This window comes from Hyla sarda, chromosome 3 (assembly GCF_029499605.1).
Source record: "Hyla sarda isolate aHylSar1 chromosome 3, aHylSar1.hap1, whole genome shotgun sequence".
In the NCBI taxonomy this organism is placed as follows: Eukaryota; Metazoa; Chordata; class Amphibia; order Anura; family Hylidae; genus Hyla; species Hyla sarda.
The window spans coordinates 27550516-27577333 of record NC_079191.1 but is presented as its reverse complement, the minus strand read 5'-3'; the positions used below and the strand labels follow the sequence as shown (position 1 = coordinate 27577333).

Genomic DNA, 26818 nt, shown 5'->3' with positions numbered 1-26818 from the left:
TTCAGAAGCAAGAGTACGGAATTGTATGGCGTACTCGCCAACGGAAGAATTACCCTGGACCAGGTTCAGCAGGGCAGTCTCAGCAGAAGAGGCTCGGGCAGGTTCCTCAAAGACACTTCGAATTTCCGAGAAGAAGGAGTGTACAGAGGCAGTGACGGGGTCATTGCGGTCCCAGAGCGGTGTGGCCCATGACAGAGCTTTTCCAGACAGAAGGCTGACTACGAAAGCCACCTTAGACCTTTCAGTAGGAAACTGGTCCGACATCATCTCCAAGTGCAGAGAACATTGCGAAAGGAAGCCACGGCAAAACTTAGAGTCCCCATTAAATTTGTCCGGCAAGGACAGGCGGAGGCTAGGAGTGGCCACTCGCTGCGGAAGGGGTGCAGGAGCTGGCGGAGGAGATGATTGCTGCTGAAGTTGCGACACAATGGTGAATACTTCCGACAGCTGGTGGGTTAGATGGGCGATCTGTCGGGATTGCTGGGCGACCACCGTGGTGATATCAGAGATGTAAGGCAGAGGGACGTCAGCGGGATCCATGGCCGGATCTACTGTCACGATGCCGGCTGGCAGGTAGTGGATCCTCTGTGTCAGAGAGGGATGGCGAGGACCGCGCTAGTGGACCGGTTCTAAGCCACTACTGGTTTTCACCAGAGCCCGCCGCAAAGCGGGATGGTCTTGCTGCGGCGGTAGTGACCAGGTCGTATCCACTAGCAACGGGTCACCTCTCTGACTGCTGAAGATAGGCGAGGTACAAGGGAGTAGGCAGAAGCAAAGTCGGACGTAGCAGAAGGTCGGGGGCAGGCGGCAAGGTTCGTAGTCAGGGGAGATAGCAGAAGTTCTGGTACACAGGCTTTCAACACACAAAACGCTTTCACTAGGCACAAGGGCAACAAGATCCGGCCAGGAAGTGCATGGGAGGAGGTTAGATATAGTCAGGGACCAGGTGGAAGCCAATTAAGCTAATTGGGCCAGGCACCAATCATTGGTGCACTGGCCCTTTAAGTCTCAGGGAGCTGGCGCGCGCGCGCCCTAGAGAGCGGAGCCGCGCGCGCCAGCACATGACAGCAGGGGACGGGAACGGGTAAGTGACCTGGGATGCGATTCGCGAGCGGGCGCGTCCCGCTGTGCGAATCGCATCCCCAACGGCCATGACAGAGCAGCGCTCCCGGTCAGCGGGACTGACCGGGGAGCTGCAGGTGGAAAGACGCCGTGAGCGCTCCGGGGAGGAGCGGGGGCCCGGAGCGCTAGGCGTAACAACTACTATAATACTGCCTCCTATATACAAGAATATAACTACTATAATACTGCCTCCTATGTACAAGAATAGAACTACTATAATACTGCCTCCTATATACAAGAATATAACTACTATAATACTGCCTCCTATATACAAGAATAGAACTACTATAATACTGCCTCCTATATACAAGAATAGAACTACTATAATACTGCCTCCTATATACAAGAATATAACTACTATAATACTGCCTCCTATATACAAGAATATAACTACTATAATACTGCTCCTATATACAAGAATATAACTACAATTATACTACCCCCTAAGTATTAGAATATGATTACTATAATCCCCTTTTCCTTGTTTTATTATATTTGACAATATACATTTTGCTCTTCCTTCAGGTGAACCCTTTGACAACACCATGATAATAAACGCTGCTGTCGCTAATAACATTGCCTCCATATTACTTGGCCAGCGATTTGACTATGATGATCCAAAACTTCATAGGCTTTTGACCATAATGATGGATACCACGATGATTGGTGATAGCTCAATGGCCTTGGTAAGTTGATTGTTTTTAAAATATTTTAATTGTAATATAGTTAATGATTCAGTAGTTGGTCGGTGAATGGGTTAAAGAGACAGTAATAGTACTCCAGTACCTGCCTGACACTATTAAACCCCTAAACTCTGATTGTTCTCCTTTCTAGTACATTTTCCACTCTATTGTTTGCACACGTGGAGGCCGCATCCCTGCACAAGTTCTTACCAACATAATAACCCCAGTGGGTCTCCGAACTCCAAATGTCCCAAAGCTGCCACACAGGCCGACATACAGTACAGACCAAAAGTTTGGACACACCATCTCATTCAGAGTTTTCTTTATTTTCATGACTATGAAAATTGTAAATTCACACTGAAGGCATCAAAACTATGAATTAACACGTGGAATTATATACATAACAAAAAAGTGTGAAAATATGTCATATTCTAGGTTCTAGCCACTTTTTACTTTGATTACTGCTTTGCACACTCTTGCCATTTTCTTGATGAGATTCAAGAGGTAGTCACCTGAAATGGTTTTCCAACAGTCTTGAAGGAGCTCCCAGAGATGCTTAGCACTTGTTGGCCCTTTTTGCCTTCACTCTGCGGTCCAGCTCACCCCAAACCATCTCGATTGGGTTCAGGTCCAGTAACTGTGGAGGCCAGGTCATCTGGTGCAGCACCCCATCACTCTCCTTCTTGGTCAAATAGCCCTTACACAGCCTGGAGATGTTTGGGGTCATTGTCCTGTTGAAAAATAAATGATGGTCCAATTAAACGCAAACCGGATGGAATAGCATGCCGCTGCAAGACGGTGTGGTAGCCATGCTGGTTCAGAATGCCTTCAATTTTGAAGCACAGCACCCCCACACCATCACACCTCCTCCTCCACACCAGCACACCTGTGAAGTGAAAACCATTTCAGGTGACTACCTCTTGAATCTCAACAAGAGAATGCCAAGAGTGTGCAAAGCAGTAATCAAAGCAAAAGGTGGCTACTTTGAAGAACCTAGAATATGACATATTTTCAGTTGTTTCACACTTTTTTGTTATGTATATAATGCCACATGTGTTAATTCATAGTTTTGATGCCTTCAGTGTGAATCTACAATTTCATAGTCATGAAAATAAAGAAAACTCTGAATGAGAAGGTGTGTCCAAACTTTTGGTCTGTACTGTATGTCTTTAAAATATAGAATAAAATCTCTGGTTTATATCTTATGTCAATTACCCCAGTTTCATTTTTTTTTTTTAAATGTATGTTGCTGGGGATCACGTTCAGGATAATAGCTCGTATTGTCTCGTTTATCTGTTTGAATTCTTTCTACATAACAATAACCCCTTAAATAGGCATTCCGCCGCTAAAAATCGTAACATCTATCCAAAGGGGATCCCTGCGATCTCCGACGTGATATCCCAGTCATCCGGTACAAGAGGAAAACTCCACTCCATGCCGGATGATGGCAAACCACAGCCGTCATGCCTCCTCCATTCATGTCCATAGAAGGCATGACGGCTATGTACTAGGAGAGATGGTGTGATGTCATGAACTCAGAAGCTCCATCCCTCCATGTTCAGAAGGCCGCGGTGTGGCCGGACCCCCTCGATCAGACATCTTATCTTATATGAATTTTAGGGGCGGAGTACCCCTTTAACCCCTTAAGGACTCAGCCCATTTTGGCCTTAAGGACTCAGACAATTTAATTTTTAAGTTTTCATTTTTTCCTCCTCGCCTTCTAAAAATCATAACTATTTTATATTTTCATCCACAGACTAGTATAAGGGCTTGTTTTTTGCGCGACCATTTGTACTTTGTAATGACATAACTCATTATATCATAAAATGTATGGCGCAACCAAAAAACACCATTTTTGTGGGGAAATTAAAAAGAAAAAACGCAATTTTGCTAATTTTGGAAGGTTTGGTTTTCACGTAAAAATTATGTGTGTTCTTTATTCTGAGGGTCAGTACAATTAAAATGATACCCATTATTACGTACTTTTATATTATTGTTGTGCTTAAAAAAAATCACAAACTTTTTAACCAAATTAGTACGTTTATAATCCCTTTATTTTGATGACCTTTTTTATTTTTCCGTATAAACGGCAGTATGAGGGCTCATTTTGCGCCATAATCTGTACATTTTATATACCACATTTGCGTATAAAAAACTTTTAATAATTTTTTAAAATTTTTTTTTAATAAAATGTATTAAAAAAGTAGCAATTTTGGACATTTTTTTTTTTTACGTTCACGCCATTCACCGTACGGGATCATTAACATTTTATTTTAATAGTTCGGACATTTACGCACACGGCGATACCAAATATGTCTATTAAATTAATTTTTTTTTACGCTTTTTGGGGGTAAAATAGGAAAAAACAGACGTTTTACTTTTTTATTGGGGGAGGGGATTTTTCACTTTTTTTTTACTTTTACATTTTTTTTACACTTGAATAGTCCCCATAGGGGACTATTCATAGTAATACCATGATTGCTAATACTGATCTGTTCTATGTATAGGACACAGAACAGATCAGTGTTATCGGTTATCTTCTGCTCTGGTCTGCTCGATCTCAGACCAGAGCAGAAGACGACGGGAGCCGGACAGAGGCAGGTGAAGGGACCTCCGTGCGGCGTTCTGAATGATCGGATCTCCGCAGCAGTGCTGCGGGCGATCTGATCATTCATTGAAATCGCGTACTGCCGCAGATGCCGGGATCTGTATTGATCCCAGCATCTGAGGGGTTAATGGCGGACGCCCGCGAGATCGCGGGCGTCGGCCATTGCCGGCGGGTCCCTGGCTGCGATCAGCAGCCGGGATCAGCCGCACATGACACGGGCATCGCTCCGATGCCCGCGGTTATGCACAGGACGTAAATGTACGTCCTGGTGCGTTAAGTAACACAGCACCAGGACGTACATTTACGTCCTGCATCCTTAAGGGGTTAACGACACAGCCCATTTTGGCCTTGGCCAATTTTCATTTTTGCCTTTTAGTTTTTCCTCTTCGTTTTCTACAATACATAACACTTATTATTCCATCCACAGACCCATATGAGGACTACTGAGGACCACTAATTGTACTTTGTCATGACCCCTTTCATTTTACCATACGGCTATGTTCACACGGGGGGAGTCTGCAGTAAGAATGGACATATCTGTTCTTTCTACGGACAAAGGATTTTGAATTTCTGCGCCAGATGTTCCTGGTGCAAAAATTCTGCTATGTGAACAGCGCTGCAAAATCCCATTGATATGAATGGGACTCGGCTGCTGCGGAATCTCCATGAAATTCCATTGTGTGAACATAGCCTTAAATGTAAGACACGACCAAAAAAATAATTTTTTGTGGCAGGAAATTAAAAAGAGAGCTACAATTTTTCAACTTTTGGGGGGTTCATTTTTACAGTGCCCTTTATTGCAAAACTGACATGTTTCCTTGGCTACCTCCGGCTCAGCCTTGAGAGGGGGCATGTCAGCCACAGCTTTGCGCTGTGGTCGAAATGGCTCTTTTCCTACAAAGAGCTAGTTTGCTGTGCGAGAGATCTCGGGCGGTCCCAGAGGTTGGACTCCCCGCGATCTGACTCTCATCTCCTATCCGTAGGATAGGTGATTAGTTGTTACATCTTGGAGTTCTCCATTAACAAATTAAGTAAAATTAAAAATGTCACTACACTTTAAGGGTAATTTATTCAGCGTGATCTGTAGTTTTTATTGGTGCCACCTTTTTTGTATATTTGACTTGATCACTTTTTATTTCATTTTTTTCTGGTATGTGATGTGAGCAAAATCAGCGAATTTTAACTTTGGTATTTTTTTTACATTTACGCCACTCTCCATATGGTATAATGACCCCACAAAAGCCGCTGCGGTTTAATGATTTAAAGTGACCACTTTAAATTTTGTAACTGCAGCGGCTTCTGCGGGGCCAGAGTACCGCTGCCACCTGATTCCCATGTCCCTCCCTGGATTTCATATTTACTTGTCGGTTCGCTCCTGCAGGCTTTGGTGGTGTCCTGAGCTAATTCGTTAAGGATGTCACTCGTCAGTGCGCAGTGACAGCGCTAAAAACCATTTGAGCCTGCAGGAGTACGCGGACAGGTAAATATGAAAGCTGGGGATGGAGAGGGACATGGGAATCGGGCGGCAGCGGGACTTTGGCCCTGCAGAAGCTGCTGCAGTTACATTATTTAATGCCGCTTTAAATCTTTGAACCACAGCGGCTTCTGTGCAGATAGACTTTAGCTTAAAATTTTAGTTTAAAAAATGCGTTTTATACGCCGATAAATACGGTATTTTTATTTGAAAAATGGCAAAAATTTGTGATTTCCTTATTTATTGAGGGAGGGGTTATTCACTTAAAAAAAAAAACGTATTACTTTTTTAAAACATTTTTTAAGTCCCCACATCGAACTATTTATAGCAATCTATTTATTGCTAGTACTGTTCATTGCTATGCATAGGCATAACACTGATCAGTAAAATCTGTAATCCACTTGTAAAGTCTGCATACCATACCAGCGGATGGCAGCAAAGCAGCTTGGAGCAGGTAAGGAGAGCTCCGGCCACCATCTTGACTCATCCCACCCCGAAATCATGCTGTAGGTGGTCCGATGAGTCTAACAAAGCCCCCCTAATGCTTTAGATGTCCTCATCGGTATTGAGGGTTAACTAATGGTGGACATTGGTGTGATCACTAATATCCGCCATTATAAATGAGGTCCCGGCTGCTCATAACAGCAGCCGGCTTTGTCAAAGACACAATGATTGCAAAACCTCACAACATACATGTATGTCACTGTGCATTAAGTACCAGGGAACAGTGACATACATGTATGTCACATGCCCTCTAAGGGTTAAAAAGTCATCTCAGTACCATGGACACACAACACATAAACTGTCAGGTTTTTACCATAACAACCAATCAAAGCTGAGATTTCATATTAGCAGAGTTCATTAAGACATGATTGGTTGCTATGGGCAAATACCAGCACTCTGACTGGTTACAAAGGGCAAAACCAGATAGATTTTGTCCTTAGACAGATAGCTAAATCTGGGTTAATGGTTTTGTCTTGTTTTAGAGCTCTATCTTTCCCCTGCCACCCAGACCTTCTAAGCATATATCAGCAATAATGATGTATTATATTCTCCTCCACAGTTGTACAACGCGTTTCCATCCCTGATGCGCTGGATTCCAGGAATTCACCATACTATTAAATCAAACATTGATGAATTACGCTCATTTATTAGAGAGGTCTTCACAAAACAAAGGGATGAACTGGATGTTAATGACCAGAGGAATCTCATAGATTGTTTTCTTGTCAAACAGAAAGAGGTAAAGTAATTTGATAGACATCTGACAATAGTGGTTGTTTGGAAAGGATAAAGAGAGGGTTAATTTTCCTGGGCATGGAGCAAGGGTAGACTAAGAGTGCTCAAGGCTTGGGCATCCACCCTTCATGTTATAGTTCACTTGAGCTGCGTTGAGACAATGGCCCTGATTTACTCAGAGTGGAGTGTAGGTTTTGTCGTGTTTTTTGCTGTTCCGACCTTTTTTTTCCATGGTGTTTACTAACTTACTCCGTTTTTGGAAACTTTATACATGCTTTAACGTGTAGGGTTTTCTTCCCAGAAAAGTAAGATAATTTTCAGAGTGGTTTTCCGAAAAGACGAGTGATTTTGGGTGAAATGTAGGGAACACGCCTCTTTTCCTGAAAACCACGCCCATTTTGTAGGGTTTATTTTTTACTCTGAGTGTTTGTGATTCTGTCTGCTTTTTTTCTGTCGCACATACAGAATTTACACAGAATTTAGGCGCACAACCCGACAAAAAGAGTTGGAATGCTGTTAGTAAATGAGGGACAATGCCTTTAAATCAACTGGTGCCAGAAAGTTAAACAGATTTGTAAATTAACCAAATAGAAACACTATCCAGCACTGCTGCACAGGGAGTGAACGTAAGTCCACAATTAAGGTGCAAGTGTGGATATAGTCCTAAGGGTGGTGCTCAATCTTGCAGAAAATAGAAGAATTCTTACAATATGGCAATGTAGAAGAAATGATGGCACTCGCCCGAAAATGGACTTGCATGGATGACTTTTATTTCTTGCTTGTCAACAAAAGTGCATGTGCATAGCAGCGTTCAGCGTTCAGGCAGGTAGGACCCAACCGGCTCGCTGGGTCTCCCGGCGTCCTTGCCCGCTCCTACCTGTCTGAACGCTGAATGCTGCTATGCACATGCACTTCGGTTAACAAGCACAATATAAAAGTCATCCATGCAAGTCCATTTTCGGGTGAGTGCCATCATTTCTTCTACATTGCCAGATTTGTAAATTACTTCTATTAAAAAATCTTAGTCCTTCCAGTACTTTTTAGGGTCTATATACTACAGAGGAAATGCTTTACTTTTTAGATTTCTCTGATGTCATGACCACAGTGCTCTCTGCTGACCTCTGCTGTCCATTTTAGGAACTGTCCAGAGCAGGAGAAAATCCCCATAGCAAACATATGCTGCTCTGGACAGTTCCTAAAATGGACAGCAGAGGTCAGCAGAGAGCACTGTGGTCATGACATCAGAGAAATCTAAAAAGTAAAGCATTTTCTCTGTAGTACACAGCCCCTAAAAAGTGGAAGGATTAAGATTTTTTTAATAGAAGTAACTTACAAATCTGTTTAACTTTCTGGCCCCAGTTGATTTAAAAAAAAAAACGTTTTCCACGGGAGTACCCCTTTAAAGTCAGTGTTATCAAGGATAAAAAGCTTACCTTACTGTGGTGCAAATAGTGTTGATCTGTTGCTATGACTAATAGATCGGGGTAATCACTTCATTAAACTCCATATAGTGCGGTCCAGGCTCCAGGGCATCTAAAATGGTGGATCCACATGTGAGGACATGGGGCAAGGAATCCTGGGAAGGCGGGGACAAGGGTCGGCAGGATGACCCTGAATCACATGCAGCATGCAGCCTATCAGCAGCCAGCCACCTCTGTGAAGTCTCAGCTCTATATAATCGGCAGCCATCTTTGCCTTTTATTGCAAAGAGAGAGAGAGAGAGAGAGAGAGAGAGAGAGAGAGAGAGGGATAGACAGCAGTGTGTATTGCACAGAAAAGCATTTTTATAGAAGCGATTCACCTCCCAGTCACATCAGCGTTCTATTGCGAGAGAGAGTAAGGGACAGAGCAGTGTGTGTAGCACAGAAAAGTATTTTTACAGCAGCGATTCACCTCAAGCCCAAATCCAGCCTAGAAGCACTGATAGAGAAGGGAGTAAGCTTGAGAGAAAAAGTTAAATTTTGGATGTAGTACACGGCGACTGTGTGATGCAGCACTGGTGTGTACAACAACCGAAAAGCTAATAGTAGCCAGTCAGTTAGAGCACTAAAAGCATATTGCCCTCTATTAAGTGTAACCTGTGCATGCATCTAAGTGGTGTACCATTTTGTTCCAGTTAAAGTTTTAAGGGCCTGGATACTGTGAAAGGCCAGCCAAAAGTACACATCTGCTGGTGTTGTAGACAAATACTGTTTTAAGCATACTGAAGTGCATTGTCCTTCTCTCATAAGTGCATACTACATTATGTACATCTAAGCGGTGTAAAATTTTGTTCCTGTTAAAATCTCAAGTGGCTAGATAAAGTGAAAGGCCTGGCAAAAGTACACACCTGCTGGTGTAGTAGACAAATACTGTTTTAAGCATACTGGAGCGCACTGTTCTCCCCTCATAAGTGCATACCACATACGTACATCTAAGTGGTGTACAATTTTGTTCCTGTTAAAATCTTAATGGCCTAGATACTGTGAAAGGCAAGCCAAAAGTACACACCTGCTGGTGTTGTAGACTAATACTGTTTTAAGCATACTGGAGTGCATTGTCCTCCCCTCATAAGTACATACCAGATACGTGCATCTAAGTGGGGTACCATTTTGTTCCTGTTAAAGTTTTAAGTGCCTAGATACTGTGAAAGGCCAACCAAAAGTTCACACCTGCTGGTGTTGTAGACAAATACTGTTTTCAGTGTACTGGAGTGCATTGTCCTCCCCTCATAAGTGCATACCACATACGAACATCTAAGTGGAATACCATTTTGTTCCTGTAAAATTATTAAGGGCCTAGATACTGTGAAAGGCCAGCCAAAAGAACCTATCTGCTGGTGTAGTAGACAAATACTTTTTAAGTGTACTGGAGCGCATTGTCCTCCCCTCATAAGTGCATACCACATACGTACATCTAAGTGGTGTACCACTGCCGCTGGTGTTGTAGACAAATACTGTTTTAAGCATTGTGGAGCGTATTGTACTCCCCTCATATACTCACCAAGTATGTCAGGCAGAGAAGTGAGAGGACGTGCACAGAGGAGTGGCAGAGGCCTAAATTCATCAGGCAGAGGTCAGAGCAGACTAGGGGCCAGTGGCAGCCATAGCAAGAGGCAGTCATAGCAAGAGGCCTGAGCTCCCGGTATTAGCTAGAGGTCGTGTCTCGACCAGCAACCCATCTGCCGTCATCGATTGGGTAACACGGACATCCACTTCATAACAAGTGTCACCCCTCAGCTCAACTATTTAGTGAGGACGATCTACTAGAGGACAGTCAGCAGCTACTGCCCAGCCAAGAAGTGGAGGAGACATTCGCTGATTTCTCCACTAAGCGGGCAAGTAGTGATGAGGAGAGTGGGAGGTGGTGTTGTGAGCTCCTGAAGCAGACACTGTTGAGGAACCTGAGGAGGACATCAGTGACGTGCAGACACAACTCGATGATGATGAAGCCGATCGCAATTCGGAGCCGGGTGCAGAAGGGGCTTCATCATCATCATCATCAGAAGAGGGTTGCAGGTTGCCTGTGAGGCAGCAGCTGAGCCAGCAAGGTGGTAGCATGGTTTGCAGTCAGCGTGGTGGCAAACATGGAAAGTCGCAAACCAAATGTGCCTGTGGTAGATCGCCTTCTTCGCGGCAGTCTACCTTCCCGGGAGGTAGTGGAACAGGGGTTCCTGGAGTTGGCGGCAGTAGCAGTCAATCAGTGCAGACTGTTGGGGGGGAAATCAGCTACTCGGCGGTGTGGCAGTTTTTCATCAAGCATCCGGAGGATGTTAACCTGGCCACATGCAAGAGACGTTGGCAGAAGGTGAAGCGTGGCAAGGGTCCCAATGTTGGCACCACGGCCCTGCATCAACATATGCAGCATCACCATAAAGCAGCCTGGGAGAACCATGGCTCTGAAGTGGTGGTACTGCCTGCTTCATCACCCAGTGGCAGGTCGCTCCCTGTTTCAGCCTGCCAAAGGGAGCTGTGTGTCATACCCATCTTCTGTTGCTCCAGATGCTCCGGCTCCTCCTATTTCGAGTTAGTCATTCCGCCAGCAGTCCATCGACAAAGCCATGTTCAAGAGACAACAGTGTGTGCCCACTCATCCAACGGCGCAGAAGCTGCAGTCCCTCCCTTTTCAAGTGGTGGAGTCTGCACCTTTCAGAGAATTGATAGACTTTACTGATCCGAGGTGGAGAGTCCCGAGCAGTCATTTCTTTGCGAAGAAGGCAGTACCAGCAATGCTAAATTTTGTGGAACAGAAGGTGGGCCAGTCCTTGAGCCTCTCCAGGTGTGCCAAAGTGCACGGCAGTGCTGACGTGTGGAGCTGTAACTACGGTCAGGGACAATACATGTCCTTTACGGCCCAATGTGGTTTCTGCACAGCCACAACAGCAACTTGGACAGGTCCCGCCGCTTCCACCTCCACGCTAGGCCGTTGGTTCTGTGACAGTGTGCGACTCTGCCTCGTCCTCCTCAGCGTGTCCTCAGCCTCCACTGCCGGACAAATCTCAGTGACCCTTCAGCATACCAGGTGTGCAGGGCACGGCAGTGTCATGCTGTTCTTCACATAGTTTGCCTTGGCAAACGGAGACACACAGGGGAGGAACTGCTAAAAGTTCTTCATAAAGAAATCAAATCAAGGCTTACGCCACGAAAACTGGAAATGGGAACCATGGTGACCGACAACGGGAAAAACATCTGGTCTGAGCTGCGACAAGGAAGCCTGAGACCGGCACACGTGTTCAATTTGGTAGTCAAGCGTTTCCTGAAGTGTCCCCCCCCATCTGCAAGACATCATAACAATGGGAAGGAAACTTTGCATCCATATGTTTGACCGACTTATACTAACAGAGAAAAGCCATCACCAATTTCTTGATGATCCAAGTGGATAGGGGGACTCCCCTGTGTAACTTCAATGTGAACCAGTGGCAGCTCATACGTGACACCTGCCGTTTGCTCAGGCCCTTTGAGGATGCCACATTATTAGTCAGTCGCCAGGATTATGGGATGAACAACGTCATTCCACTGCTTCATCTACTACAACTTGTGTTGGAAACAATGGTTGGTCAGGGCACTGGAGACATGGTGCCTACATCTCACGGCCACATGAGCCCTGTGGGGGCTGAACTGGAGGAGGAGGAGGGGTAGGAGCACAGTGGAGCACAGTTTAGGTTTCGCGAAATGGGTGGTTTTTCTAGTCATCTGACAGGAGACGAGGAGCAGGAGCAGTAAGAGGAGCTAGGGGGTTATGAGGAAGGTTAGACAGAGGATCCAGACACACCATGGTAGTATGCAGTGGAGTTCCTCCGAGTCACTTGCACAAATGGCATGATGCATGCTCACTTGCTTGCGTAGTGACCACCAAATTGTCCACCAATAGTGACCGCCAAACTGTCACCATTCGGCAGCGGGATGACTTCTGGCTCTCCACCTTATTGGACCCTCGCTACCAGCACAAAATGGGGGACTTTTTAACACTCACTGAGAGGGAGGACAAACTGACCTACTACATAGATATTCTACATAGTCAGTTGGCCGATGTCCATCCTCTTGCAGGTCTGACTCAGGGGGCCCATTGCACTCACCTTCCAATGTCATGGCTGCTGGGGAGGGGTGGCAGGAGGAATTCCAGCTCCATCAGTAGCAGCCTGAGTCTACAGTCGCTGATGAGTACATTTCTTCACCCGCATAGTGAAGCAACTCTTTAGCAGCAGGTAGACCTGGAGCAGGACCTGAACCAGCAGGTGGTGGCATACCTTGACATCACCATGCCAACCTTGAAGATCCGCTGGGTTTTTGGGCAGCCAAACTTGATTTGTGGCCACAACTAGCAGAGTTTGGCCTGGAAAAGCTGTTTGCCCGCCCAGTATTGTGTCATCAGAGCGGGTGTTTAGTGCGACGGGGGTCATAGTAACCCATATGAGAACTCATCTGTCCACAAAAAATGTGGAGAGACTGACCTTTGTGAAGTTGAATCTGGCTTGACTCAGCCAGGATTTCCACCCACCAATGCCAGATTCATCAGAGTAGATTGACCATGGTGCCACACCAACACTTCACAAATATGGATAGTGCTAAACATATTTAAGGCGCTGCTCTCCAGTTACAGACATTCCTCCGCATCAGACCACAAGTAAGTATTGATGATATGCATTACGTAAAGCTTAACTTTTAATAATATTCTTAGGATAAAAAGAAAATATATGTACCCAATTTTTTTTTTTAAACAAACAAAAGGAAAGGTGTGCGGTGGGTGGCAATAGCAATTACCCCCACCTGTGCGAGTAACACAGCGAGTTTCACCTACACCACCAAGTATTGATGTGATGGAAAGACCTCTGAAAGGTGGAATGGAACAATGTATGGTCCATTGTAACCGGTGGGGGTAAAAACTTCCCCTGTAAGGCCTTACTCTCTCATTATTAATTCCCTTCTTGACAAGTGTTACTCGCACAGGCCTCACACAGGAAACTCTCTTTATTTCCACCTAAAAGCCCTGGGAAATGGCAGTGATTGTAGTGGAAAATAGGGAGAGGTTCCTGTGTGGGGTCGCCCTTTTTGGGGCAAGTAAAACTTGCCAAGAAAGGAATTAATAATGCGAGAGTAGGGCCTTACAGGGGAGGTTTTCACCCCCACCAGTTACAATGGACCATACGTTGTTCCCTTCCACCTTTTAGAGGTCTTTGCATCACATCAATACATAGTGGTGTAGGTGGCACATGGTGTTTTTTGCACACGTTTCCTTTTGTTTGATTTCCCAAAAAATTTGGACACATATATTTTAAAAGGTCTTTGCATCACATCAATACTTGGTGGTGGAGGTGGCGCATAGTGTTTTTTGCACACCTTTCCTTTTCTTTGATTTAGAAAAAAAAATTTGAGTCCATATATTTTTAATCCTGATCATATTATTAAAAGCTAAGTTTTACGTACTGCATATCCTCAATACTTATTTGTGCACACTAACACTTTTACAAAAGAGACTGTTTTCTTCTTCCTATCTGCCTCAGCTACTATTCTGATCACCTTCGTCACCGGGTACTGGTATTGCCACCCACCGCATCACTCTGTCACTGGGTCACTTTCAGGACTCTTGATGCTGCTGCTGCCACCTCCAGGCTGTCTCATTCTGCCACCATCTGTTCCCCTCATGCTGATGCCACCTCCTGGCTGTCTCATTCTGCCACCATATGTTCTCCTCATGCTGATGCCAGCTTAAGGCTGTCTCATTCTTCCACCATATGTTCTCCTCTTGCTGCCGCTGCCGCATCCAGGCTGTGTCATTCTGACTTCATATGTTCTACTCAAAGGCCTAAAATTTGCTCCAACACATCCATTGGATAAATTTAGTGCTTACATTGGGATCGATAAATATATCAGACAATTATGTCTTAAAAAATATTTTATTAAGCATCCCCTTCTACCTAAAGTACCAGGTATAGATCCCTACACACATACCGATTGCTCCCTTAAATCCAATTTTTATCCCAGGCAGGAAGCTTGCCCAGCTTTGATTTCCTTCAAACATGCTGTTGAAAGCAAATTATCTCAACTCCCAACCAGACAGATAAACAAATCTAATTTAACATATAAAGAAAGAATAGCCATTTCTGAGTTACAAAAGAATGCACAGATTACCATCCGACCAGCTGACAAAGGGGGAGGAATAGTGTTACTAAATACATACGACTATAACTCAGAATGTTTAAAACAACTATCAGATCCCAATACATATAGAAAGCTAAGCACTACCCCTTTTTTCCAGTGAACTTAAAATAATTTGTTGCCGTGCCCAAGAGAAAGTGATCCTAACAGAGAAAGAAGCCAGGTTTATCTTGGGCACTCAGGAGCGATTACCAGTTTTTTACTGCATTCCCAAAATTCACAAGAACCCAACACACACCCCAGTTCGATCGATTATATCTGGTATAGGTTCATTAACATCCACTTTGTCCCAGTACATAGATAAGTTCCTCCAACCCCATGTACAAACTACCCCATATTATTTAAAGGACACAACCCAGATTGTACAATTAATTGAAAAGTTTCCCTCGGACCCAAAATACATGTTAGCCACTTTAGATGTTAGCTCCCTTTATATGGTCATCAAACATAACTTAGAGCTGTCTGCAGTTGAGCACCACCTTTTTAAAGCAAATGTTTTACCTGAACAGATATTCATTTTGAGGGAGACTTTTACCTGCAAACCAATGGCACGGCCAGCGGTACCAGGTTTGCACCAAGCTATGCCAACTTATTCATGTCCCATTGGGAACAGAGCAATATAACCCCTAAGCTTGGTGCGGGCCTGGTACTCTGGCGTTGTTATACAGACAAATGTTTTATTTATTTGGAATGGATCTAATGGAAGAACTCAACTCATTTATTGGAAATTTTAATATTAATACCTGGAACTTAAATTTTATCCCACATACCGCCACAAGTAACACATGCATTGAATTTTTAGACCTCCTAGTCACCTCCACTCCAACTAAATTAGTCTGTAGCACCTTCATCAAACCAACAGCACGTAACAGCTTAATACATTTTTCAAGCTGTCACTTACCTAGATGGCTACTCAATATTCCCATCAATCAATACAGGAGGTTGAAAAGGAATTGTACTAACGAGGGCCAGTACCAGTTAGAGACACAAGACCTCCTGAAAAAAATGTGAAGCTAAAAACTATCCCTCTAAAACCCTCATAACCTCAAAAGAAAAAGTCGAAAAATTACAGAAAGGATTTTTTTTTTTAAAAGATACCCGATCACCAAATACTGACAATAAAATCCACTTGATTCTCCTGTTCAACCAAGACTACAAAAAACTCAGACAAATCTGCTCCAAGAATTGGCATTTATTGCTACAAGATAAACTCATAGGATCATCTTTACCCAATGCACCACCTATTGTTTTTACAAGAGCACCTAATTTAAGTATCCAAATACTTAATATACACCATATGCAACACAAGGGAGGGGAAGCTAAACACATGGTTGTCTACTAGAGGCTTCCATCGATGTGGCACTTGTTCTTAAGCCATGAAATTCCCTAAAAAAATTGAAAAACTAATTTCTACCTTCCAGTGGGAGATCAAACAGCTTTTAACATGCAATTCCAAAGGTGTCATTTATATTATCAAATGTAACTGCCATAAACAGTACATTGGTAGGACCAAATGCTCCCTAAAAACTTGTATCGCCGAGCATATATGCAACATGGTTGAACTTGATGGACGTATGTCTTTTTTCAACCGTACTAACTATGTATGTAACATAAGATATAGTAGTGATAAACACCCCCTGTTGGCCCACTTCCACAAGTATCACAACTCAGACCCATCAGATCTAACCTTTGCAGCTATTCAGACAGTCAAAAGAAATTGGAGAGGGGGTAACTATGTCCTACAAATGTCCCAAGCAGAAACGAGAAAAATCTATGAGTTTGGTAGCCTTGAACTAGAAGGCCTTAAAGGTGTACTCCGGCGCTTAGACATCTTATCCCCTATCCAAATATATTCTTTTATTTTATTTTTTTTGGTATATTTCTATATTTTTATATATTTTAGTACATATTAGATCCCATTAGTGAATTTTGTGCATCCATATACACAATCTGTTTCTACATTTAGTACATTTCCGTGTTCTTCCCTCCTCCAAGACTTTATAACTTGAACTTCACACTAGAGTGTAAGTACCTAGACTACTAAACCAACATACATTTCTTTCCATCCATTTTCATATTTTTTAGTTATTTTTTCGTTTATTTTTTATCTCTTTTATGTTATTTTCTATTTCTCTATTTTTCATTATCATCTTCATCTTTATATATTTATTTTTATTTGCCCCATTCCATTGTCAATTTCGCTACACACCAACCTTTTATATATACATGACACCACCATTTATTTCTCTATTTTATCATCCTTTTCGGAATATTCAGTTAAAACTAACCTAAACCATATATTTTCGTTTTCATCACAATAGGTTTCATATTTTATTCAGATCCATATTTTGCACCCGCATCTTGTAATACATCTACTACAAAAGATTTAACATATCTCACACCACGTCATGAACATCTGATTTGCAACATTGTATAATATGTATTGTGCAAAGTTAAACCCGGATCGCAACATTAAATTATTCACATCTCGTACAGTTATATAATCGCAACTCCTATACAACACCGCTAGTTCACAATCACCATCTCTATTTCTATACTTTTCTTCTTTTCATTTATACATGTTTTCCTTTCTTTTTTCCATGCTTTTCTTTTTTTCTATTGTGTTTAATAACTTTATCAGGCTGAATTAGCCCTAACACTCACCAGTAAGGATCCAAGACCAGTTCTTGTATCTTACCAGAATGACATATCTAAAAAAAATGGTTATATAAGGCTGCAATTTCCAGCCCAGTTCACACAGTCTTTGCATCTCCACCGTTGAAAAAGGGGACGTGGCTCCCAGAAATGCGTTGTGCAACAGGCAGTCTTGGACCAAAGAAGTTGGGACTATTTGGGACATCTTGCCACCACAGTATTGGTCTTCCACTGCCCTCTCATCTTCTCACCGCGCCGTCGGGGTAGAGAGGGATCTAATACTAGGGACCTCCAGTGCTGCCACACGCTACAGATTACCACTACCCTCTCAGCGGACCCGGCATCAATCAACAGTGTCGGACCTCTTCACCTCTCTCACTCCTTCCCCGTGCTGCTGGGGCAGAGAGGCACCGATCCGGAATATCTACAAGCACTGCCATGCGCATATAACTGTTTTCGCCGGAGCCAGTAAGAGGCACTAAGTGCCTGACTTTCATCTATTACCCTCTTGTACTTTGTCCCTGTGCCGTCAGGGTATGTGCTACTGCGCACATAAGTAATCTTAGTGGGCCCAGAAGCGCTATCAAAAACTGTTTATTAGACATACCAATCCACCTATCTAGAACCCATACACTTCTTTTCCATCGGATGAGTCCAATTAAAACTGCTCTATCACGTGCAATGAAACACAGACCCCTACCATTGTCCGATTCACTAAGTGCAATATCATTTTACCATCATTTTTTAAATGTTATGCAACTAACTTTTAATATTGTATTATAGCGAGTAGTCTGCGTCAAGGGCCCTGCCTCAGACCTCACAGTACCATTTAATAAATGTAATCTTATTTATATCTATGCTTTAGACACTACTTTTCTTCTTATTTATATTCTGACTTATTCTAATTATCATCCGAGCCTAGTAGGACTGCCATTTTGTTTTCCTTTTTTGTATTAGTATTTATTTGGCACATGGGTATGTGTAACACAGTATCCTCAGTTTAGGTCTGTTTTATTTTACGCAGAGCTCTCACATTTTTTGTATATATGTTCTACTCATGCTGATGCCACCTTCAGGCTGTGTCATCCTGCCACCATATGTTCTCCTCATGCTGATGTCACCTCCAGGCTGTGTCATTCTGCCACCATATGTTCACTTCTTGCCGCCACCGCCTCCCGGCGGTGTCTTTCTGCCACCAAGTGTTCTACTCATGCTGATGCCACCTCCAGGCTGTGTCATTCTGCCACCATATGTTCTCCTCATGCTGCTGCCACCTCCAGGCTGTGTCATTCAGCCACTATATGGTCTTGTCATGCTGCCGCCAACTTCAGGCTGTGTAATTCTGCCACTATATGTTCTCCTCATGCTGAAGCCACCTCCAGGCTGTGTTATTCTGCCACCATATGTTCTCCTCTTGCTGCCGCCACCTCCAGACTGTGTCATTCTGCCACCATATGTTCTACTCATGCTGATGCCTCCTCGAGGCTGTGTCATTCTGCCCCCATATGTTCTCTTGCTGCCGCCACTTCCAGGTTGTGCCATTCTGCCACCATATGTTCTGCTCATGCTGATGCCACCTCCAGGCTGTGTCATTCTGCCACTATAGTGTTTACTCATGCTGCCGCCACCTCAAGGCTGTGTCTTTCTGCTACCATATGCACTACTTATACTGATGCCACCTCCAGGCTGTGTCCTTCTGCCACCATATGTTCTCCTCTTGCTGCTGCCACCTCCAGACTTTGTAATTCAGCCACTACATGGTCTCATCATGCTTCCGCCACCTCCAGGCTGTGTCATTCAGCTACTATATGGTCTCCTCATGCTGCTGCCTCCTCCAGACTTTGTCATTCAGCCACTATATGGTCTCATGCTTCCGCCAACTCCAGGCTGGGTCATTCAGCCACTATATGGTCTCATGCTTCCGCCAACTCCAGGCTGGGTCATTCAGCCACTATATGTTCTCCTCATGCTGCCACCACCTCCAGGCTGATTCATTCTGCCACCATATGTTCTCCTCATGCTGATGCCAGCTCCAAGCGGTCTCATATGGCCCCATATGTTCTCCTCATGCTGCTTCATTCAGCCACTATAGGGTCTCCCCATGCTTCCACCACCTCCAGGCTGTGTCATTCAGCCATTATATGATCTCCTCATGCTGTCGCCTCCTCCAGACTTTATCATTCAGCCACTATATGGTCTCATGCTTCCGCCAACTCCAAGCTGGGTCATTCAGCCACTATATGTTCTCCTCATGCTGCCACCACCTCCAGGCTGAGTCATTCTGCCACCATATGTTCTCCTCATGCTGATGCCAGCTCCAAGCGGTCTCATATGGCACCATATGTTCTCCTCATGCTGCTGCAACCTCCAGGCTGTGTCATACAGCCACTATAGGGTCTCCCCATGCTTCCACCACCTCCAGGCTGTTTCATTCAGCCACTATATGATCTCCTCATGCTGTCGCCTCCTCCAGACTTTATCATTCAGCCACTATATGGTCTCATGCTTCCGCCAACTCAAGGCTGGGTCATTCAGCCACTATATGTTCTACTCATGCTGATGCCACCTCCAGCCTGTGTCATTATGCCACCATATGTTCTCTTCTTGCTGCCGCCACCTCCAGGCTGTATCATTCTGCCACCATATGTTCTCCTCATGCTGATGCCACCTCCAGGCTAAGTCATTCTGCCACCATATGTTCTCCTCATGCTTCCGCCACCTCCAGGCTGTGTCATTCAGCCACTATATGGTCTTCTCATGCTGTCGCCTCCTCCAGGCTTTGTCATTCAGCAACTATATGGTCTCCTCATGCTTCCGCCAACTCCAGGCTGTGTCATTCTGCCACTATATGGTCTCCTCATGCTTCCGCCACCTCCAGGCTGTGTCATTCAGCCATTATATGGTTTCCTCACGCTTCCGCCACCTCCAGGCTGTGTCATTCAGCCACTTTATGGTCTCCTTATGCTGCCGCCACCTCCAGGCTGTGTCATTCAGTCCCTATATGGTCTCCTCATGCTTTCACCACCTCCAGGCTGTGTCATTTAGCCACTATATGGTCTACTCATGCTTCCGCCAACTGCTGCTGCTGGCACATTTAATTTACATTTTTCTGTTCATCATCTATTTCAAATCTTCAATTTACATTTAAAAAAAATAGTTTTCAATGGTGAGGCCCTATGGTCTCGTCAGGCTGCTGCCACCTCTAGGCTCTGTCATTGTGCCACCATGTGATATCTTTGTTATATTGATCTTGTAGTAGTAGTTACACTATTGGAGCTGGAATTAACGTGGCTGCTGCTGCCACCTTCAGGCTGTGTCATTCTGCGGCCATTTGGTATCCACTGGCTTATGTCAGTTTTTTATAGCTCTTCGACCCAAATTAATTCATATCAAACTAAATTATTTCTGAAAATTCGGCTAATGGGACAAATTAATTTTTTAATAAAATTCGATCATCACTAGTCCTCATATGTTATCTCTGGAATTACCACAAGAATCCAAAGAAACAGGTTGGAGCGAGAAAATTAAACCATAACTGATTAAATGAATCATTCAAAGTTTCATATGCAGTTTTGCAGTACCAGTTGTGTTTACTTACACGTGCATGGCTTGATCTTTTCTACAAGCATTTCATACTGGCAGGATCTACCCAGTCGCCCTCCTGGGTCAGGCCTGCACCACTGAGAGGGTGTAGAAACTGACACACTACTCTGAAATTGTGCCGTTCTGCGGCCTACATAGGCTGCCACCACCTCCAAACTGTGTCATTGTGCCACCATTTGGTCTCCTCATACTGCTGCCACATCCAGGCTCTATCATAGTGCCGCCCTATGGTCTTCTCATGCTGCTGCGAGCTCTATGCTCTGTCATTGTGCCCCCATGTGATCTCCTTGTTATATTGATCTTGTAGTTTGACAGCATTTTTTCAAAGTAAATGCTTTGGGCACCCGGGACACCCTGAGGAAGGGGGATGGGGGGGGCACCGTGAGGCAGGGGCTGGGACAAGTAGTACCTGGCCTTGCAGTGGACCGCCAGCTCAATTTTAAGATACAAGTACGAGCTTTTTCACTGCAGCAACTTATAGCTGTATGCAACCACTCATCCAACAGCACAGAAGCTGAATGTGCTCCTGTCCAAGTTGCTGGTGCTGCAGTCCCTCCCTTTTCAAGGAGAGACTCAGTCATGAGCATGGGGGTGCGCTGAGAGGCAGGGGCTGGACAGGCGGTAGCTGGCCTCGCGGCGGACTGCCAGCTCGATTTTAGGATACAAGTACAAGCTTTTTCACTGCAGCAACTTTTACACCGCAGCAATTATACACTATACGAGCTGGAATTACCGCGGCTGCTGGCAACAGACTTGCCCTCCAATGGGTCCCCAAAAAAGGATTTAAAGTTTGCTCATTCCAATTACCAGGCTCTGTCATTGTGCCGCTGTGCGGAAGTGATTCTAATAATGACCCCTGTAATCTGCATGTCATACTGAATAACAGTTTTATTTCACTAACACAGCACACTCCCTATGCGTGTTACAACAAGGCAAAGTGTTCTACACCCCTATTGAGTGATTCGCTGCAATTAAATTTGGATCAAACCAATTTTTTTCAGAAAATTTGACGAATCAGCCGAATCTAATTTTTCAAAAATTTGCTCATCTCTATTATTGAGTGTACCCATGAGCACTTCTTTACTGAGAGAGTAGTGGATGCATGAAATAGCCTTCCTGCAGAAGTGGTAGCTGCAAATACAGAGGAGTTTAAGCATGCATAGGAATAAAGCTATCTTTCATATAAGATAGAGCCAAGGACTATTAATAGTATTCAGAATATTGGGCTGACTAGATGGGCCGAACGGGTCTTATCTGCTGACAAATTCTATGTTTCTAGGTTTCTATATTGTAGAATGTTTTCCCAGAAGAGTGGAAGCTGTTATAACTACATGGGGATAGTGGGTGGAAACCAACTCCATGTGTGCAATGTGTGGGTGTCCAAATAATTTTGTACATATATGACTAGTTGCCCATAGTAGCCAATCAGATCACTTATTTTATTATAGAGGTCTTTTCAAAAATGAAAGAAGCGATCTGAATGTTTGCTATTGGCAACTAGTCAAATTTTCCTTTGCACAAGTTTTGATGAATCTCCCCATACGGTAAATAGTATGTGTTACGCCGAGCGCTCCGGGTCCCCGCTCCTCCCCGGAGCGCTCGCTACACTCTCCTCACTGCAGCGCTCCGGTCAGATCCACTGACCCGGGGCGCTGCGATACCGCCTCCAGCCGGGATGCGATTCGCGATGCGGGTAGCGCCCGCTCGCGATGCGCACCCCGGCTCCCGTACCTGACTCGCTCCCCGTCAGTCCTGTCCCGGCGCGCGCGGCCCCGCTCCCTAGGGCGCGCGCGCGCCGGGTCTTTGCGATTTAAAGGGCCACTGCGCCGCTGATTGGCGCAGTGGTTCCAATTAGTGTTATCACCTGTGCACTTCCCTATATCACCTCACTTCCCCTGCACTTCCTTGCCGGATCTTGTTGCCATCGTGCCAGTGAAAGCGTTTCCTTGTGTGTTCCTAGCCTGTGTTCCAGACCTCCTGCCGTTGCCCCTGACTACGATCCTTGCTGCCTGCCCCGACCTTCTGCTACGTCCGACCTTGCCTCTGTCTACTCCCTTGTACCGCGCCTATCTTCAGCAGCCAGAGAGGTTGAGCCGTTGCTAGTGGATACGACCTGGTCACTACCGCCGCAGCAAGACCATCCCGCTTTGCGGCGGGCTCTGGTGAAAACCAGTAGTGACTTAGAACCGATCCACTAGCACGGTCCACGCCAATCCCTCTCTGGCACAGAGGATCCACTACCTGCCAGCCGGCATCGTGACAGTAGATCCGGCCATGGATCCCGCTGAAGTTCCTCTGCCAGTTGTCGCTGACCTCACCACGGTGGTCGCCCAGCAGTCGCAACAGATAGCGCAACAAGGCCAACAGCTGTCTCAACTGACCGTTATGCTTCAGCAGTTACTACCACAGCTTCAGCAATCATCTCCTCCGCCAGCTCCTGCACCTCCTCCGCAGCGAGTGGCCGCTTCTGGTCTACGACTATCCTTGCCGGATAAATTTGATGGGGACTCTAAGTTTTGCCGTGGCTTTCTTTCCCAATGTTCCCTGCACCTGGAGATGATGTCGGACCAGTTTCCCACTGAAAGGTCTAAGGTGGCTTTCGTAGTCAGCCTTCTGTCTGGAAAAGCCCTGTCTTGGGCCACACCGCTCTGGGACCGCAATGACCCCGTCACTGCCTCTGTACACTCCTTCTTCTCGGAAATTCGAAGTGTCTTTGAGGAACCTGCCCGAGCCTCTTCTGCTGAGACTGCCCTGTTGAACCTGGTCCAGGGTAATTCTTCCGTTGGCGAGTATGCCGTACAATTCCGTACTCTTGCTTCAGAATTATCCTGGAATAATGAGGCCCTCTGCGCGACCTTTAAAAAAGGCCTATCCAGCAACATTAAAGATGTTCTGGCCGCACGAGAAATCCCTGCTAATCTACATGAACTCATTCACCTAGCCACTCGCATTGACATGCGTTTTTCCGAAAGGCGTCAGGAGCTCCGCCAGGATATGGACTCTGTTCGCACGAGGCGTTTCTTCTCCCCGGCTCCTCTCTCCTCTGGTCCCCTGCAATCTGTTCCTGTGCCTCCCGCCGTGGAGGCTATGCAGGTCGACCGGTCTCGCCTGACACCTCAAGAGAGGACATGACGCCGCATGGAGAATCTCTGCCTGTACTGTGCTAGTACCGAACACTTCCTGAAGGATTGTCCTATCCGTCCTCCCCGCCTGGAAAGACGTACGCTGACTCCGCACAAAGGTGAGACAGTCCTTGATGTCTACTCTGCTTCTCCACGTCTTACTGTGCCTGTGCGGATGTCTGCCTCTGCCTTCTCCTTCTCTGCTGTGGCCTTCTTGGACTCCGGATCTGCAGGAAATTTTATTTTGGCCTCACTCGTCAACAGGTTCAACATCCCGGTGACCAGTCTCGCCAGACCCCTCTACATCAATTGTGTAAACAATGAAAGATTGGACTGTACCATACGTTTCCGCACGGAGCCCCTTCTAATGCGCATCGGACCTCATCACGAGAGGATTGAACTTTTGGTCCTCCCCAATTGCACTTCTGAAATTCTCCTTGGACTTCCCTGGCTTCAACTTCATTCCCCAACCCTGGATTGGTCCACTGGGGAGATCAAGAGTTGGGGGCCCTCTTGTTCCAAGGACTGCCTAAAACCGGTTCCCAGTAACCCTTGCCGTGACTCTGTGCTTCCTCCTGTAACCGGTCTCCCTAAGGCCTATATGGACTTTGCGGATGTTTTTTGCAAAAAACAAGCTGAGACTCTACCTCCTCACAGGCCTTATGATTGTCCTATCGACCTCCTCCCGGGCACTACTCCACCCCGGGGCAGAATTTATCCTCTGTCCGCCCCAGAGACTCTTGCCATGTCTGAATACGTCCAGGAAAATTTAAAAAAGGGCTTTATCCGTAAATCCTCCTCTCCTGCTGGAGCCGGATTTTTCTTTGTGTCCAAAAAAGATGGCTCTCTACGCCCTTGCATTGACTACCGCGGTCTTAATAAAATCACGGTTAAGAACCGCTACCCCCTACCCCTCATCTCTGAACTCTTTGATCGCCTCCAAGGTGCCCACATCTTTACCAAACTGGACTTAAGAGGTGCTTATAATCTCATCCGCATCAGAGAGGGGGATGAATGGAAAACGGCATTTAACACCAGAGATGGACACTTTGAGTATTTGGTCATGCCCTTTGGCCTGTGCAACGCCCCTGCCGTCTTCCAAGACTTTGTTAATGAAATTTTCCGTGATCTCTTATACTCCTGTGTTGTTGTATATCTGGACGATATCCTGATTTTTTCTGCCAATCTAGAAGAACACCGCCAGCATGTCCGTATGGTTCTTCAGAGACTTCGTGACAATCAACTCTATGCCAAAATAGAGAAATGTCTGTTTGAATGCCAATCTCTTCCTTTCCTAGGATACTTGGTCTCTGGCCAGGGACTACAAATGGATCCAGACAAACTCTCTGCCGTCTTAGATTGGCCACGCCCCTCCGGACTCCGTGCTATCCAACGTTTTTTGGGGTTCGCCAATTATTACAGACAATTTATTCCACATTTTTCTACCGTTGTGGCTCCTATCGTGGCTTTAACCAAAAAAAATGCCGATCCCAAGTCTTGGCCTCCTCAAGCGGAAGACGCCTTTAAACGGCTCAAGTCTGCCTTTTCTTCGGCTCCCGTGCTCTCCAGACCTGACCCATCTAAACCCTTCCTATTGGAGGTTGATGCCTCCTCTGTGGGAGCTGGAGCTGTCCTTCTACAAAAAAATTCTTCCGGGCATGCTGTTACTTGTGGTTTTTTTTCTAGGACCTTCTCTCCGGCGGAGAGGAACTACTCCATCGGGGATCGAGAGCTTCTAGCCATTAAATTAGCACTTGAGGAATGGAGGCATCTGCTGGAGGGATCAAGATTTCCAGTTATTATTTACACCGATCACAAGAACCTCTCCTACCTCCAGTCTGCCCAACGGCTGAATCCTCGCCAGGCCAGGTGGTCTCTGTTCTTTGCCCGATTTAATTTTGAAATTCACTTTCGGCCTGCCGATAAGAACATTAGGGCCGATGCTCTCTCTCGTTCCTCGGATGCTTCTGAAGTTGAACTCTCTCCGCAACACATCATTCCTCCTGACTGCCTGATTTCCACTTCTCCAGCCTCCATCAGGCAAACTCCTCCAGGAAAGACCTTTGTTTCTCCACGCCAACGCCTCGGAATCCTCAAATGGGGTCACTCCTCCCATCTCGCAGGTCATGCGGGCATCAAGAAATCTGTGCAACTCATCTCTCGCTTCTATTGGTGGCCGACTCTGGAGACGGATGTTGTGGACTTTGTGCGAGCCTGCACTATCTGTGCCCGGGATAAGACTCCTCGCCAGAAGCCCGCTGCTTTTCTTCATCCTCTGCCTGTCCCCGAACAGCCTTGGTCTCTGATTGGTATGGATTTTATTACAGACTTACCCCCATCCCATGGCAACACTGTTATTTGGGTGGTCGTTGATCGATTCTCCAAAATGGCACATTTCATCCCTCTTCCTGGTCTTCCTTCAGCGCCTCAGTTGGCTAAACAATTTTTTATACACATTTTTCGTCTTCACGGGTTGCCCACGCAGATCGTCTCGGATAGAGGCGTCCAATTCGTGTCTAAATTCTGGAGGGCTCTCTGTAAACAACTCAAGATTAAATTAAATTTTTCTTCTGCATATCATCCTCAATCCAATGGACAAGTAGAAAGAATTAACCAGGTCTTGGGTGATTATTTACGACATTTTGTTTCCTCCCGCCAGGATGACTGGGCAGATCTTCTAC

General features: G+C 45.4%; 1 protein-coding gene across 1 annotated transcript in view; it reads left to right on the top strand.

Annotated features, from left to right (window-relative positions):
* Positions 1 to 26818, top strand: part of LOC130360956 (cytochrome P450 2C5-like) — an 89128-nt gene that overhangs the window by 53527 nt on the left and 8783 nt on the right. The window contains exons 4-5 of the mRNA XM_056563512.1: positions 1648 to 1808; positions 6951 to 7127. Of these exons, the coding sequence (XP_056419487.1) occupies positions 1648 to 1808; positions 6951 to 7127 (338 nt within the window). The remainder of the gene's footprint in view (positions 1 to 1647; positions 1809 to 6950; positions 7128 to 26818) is intronic.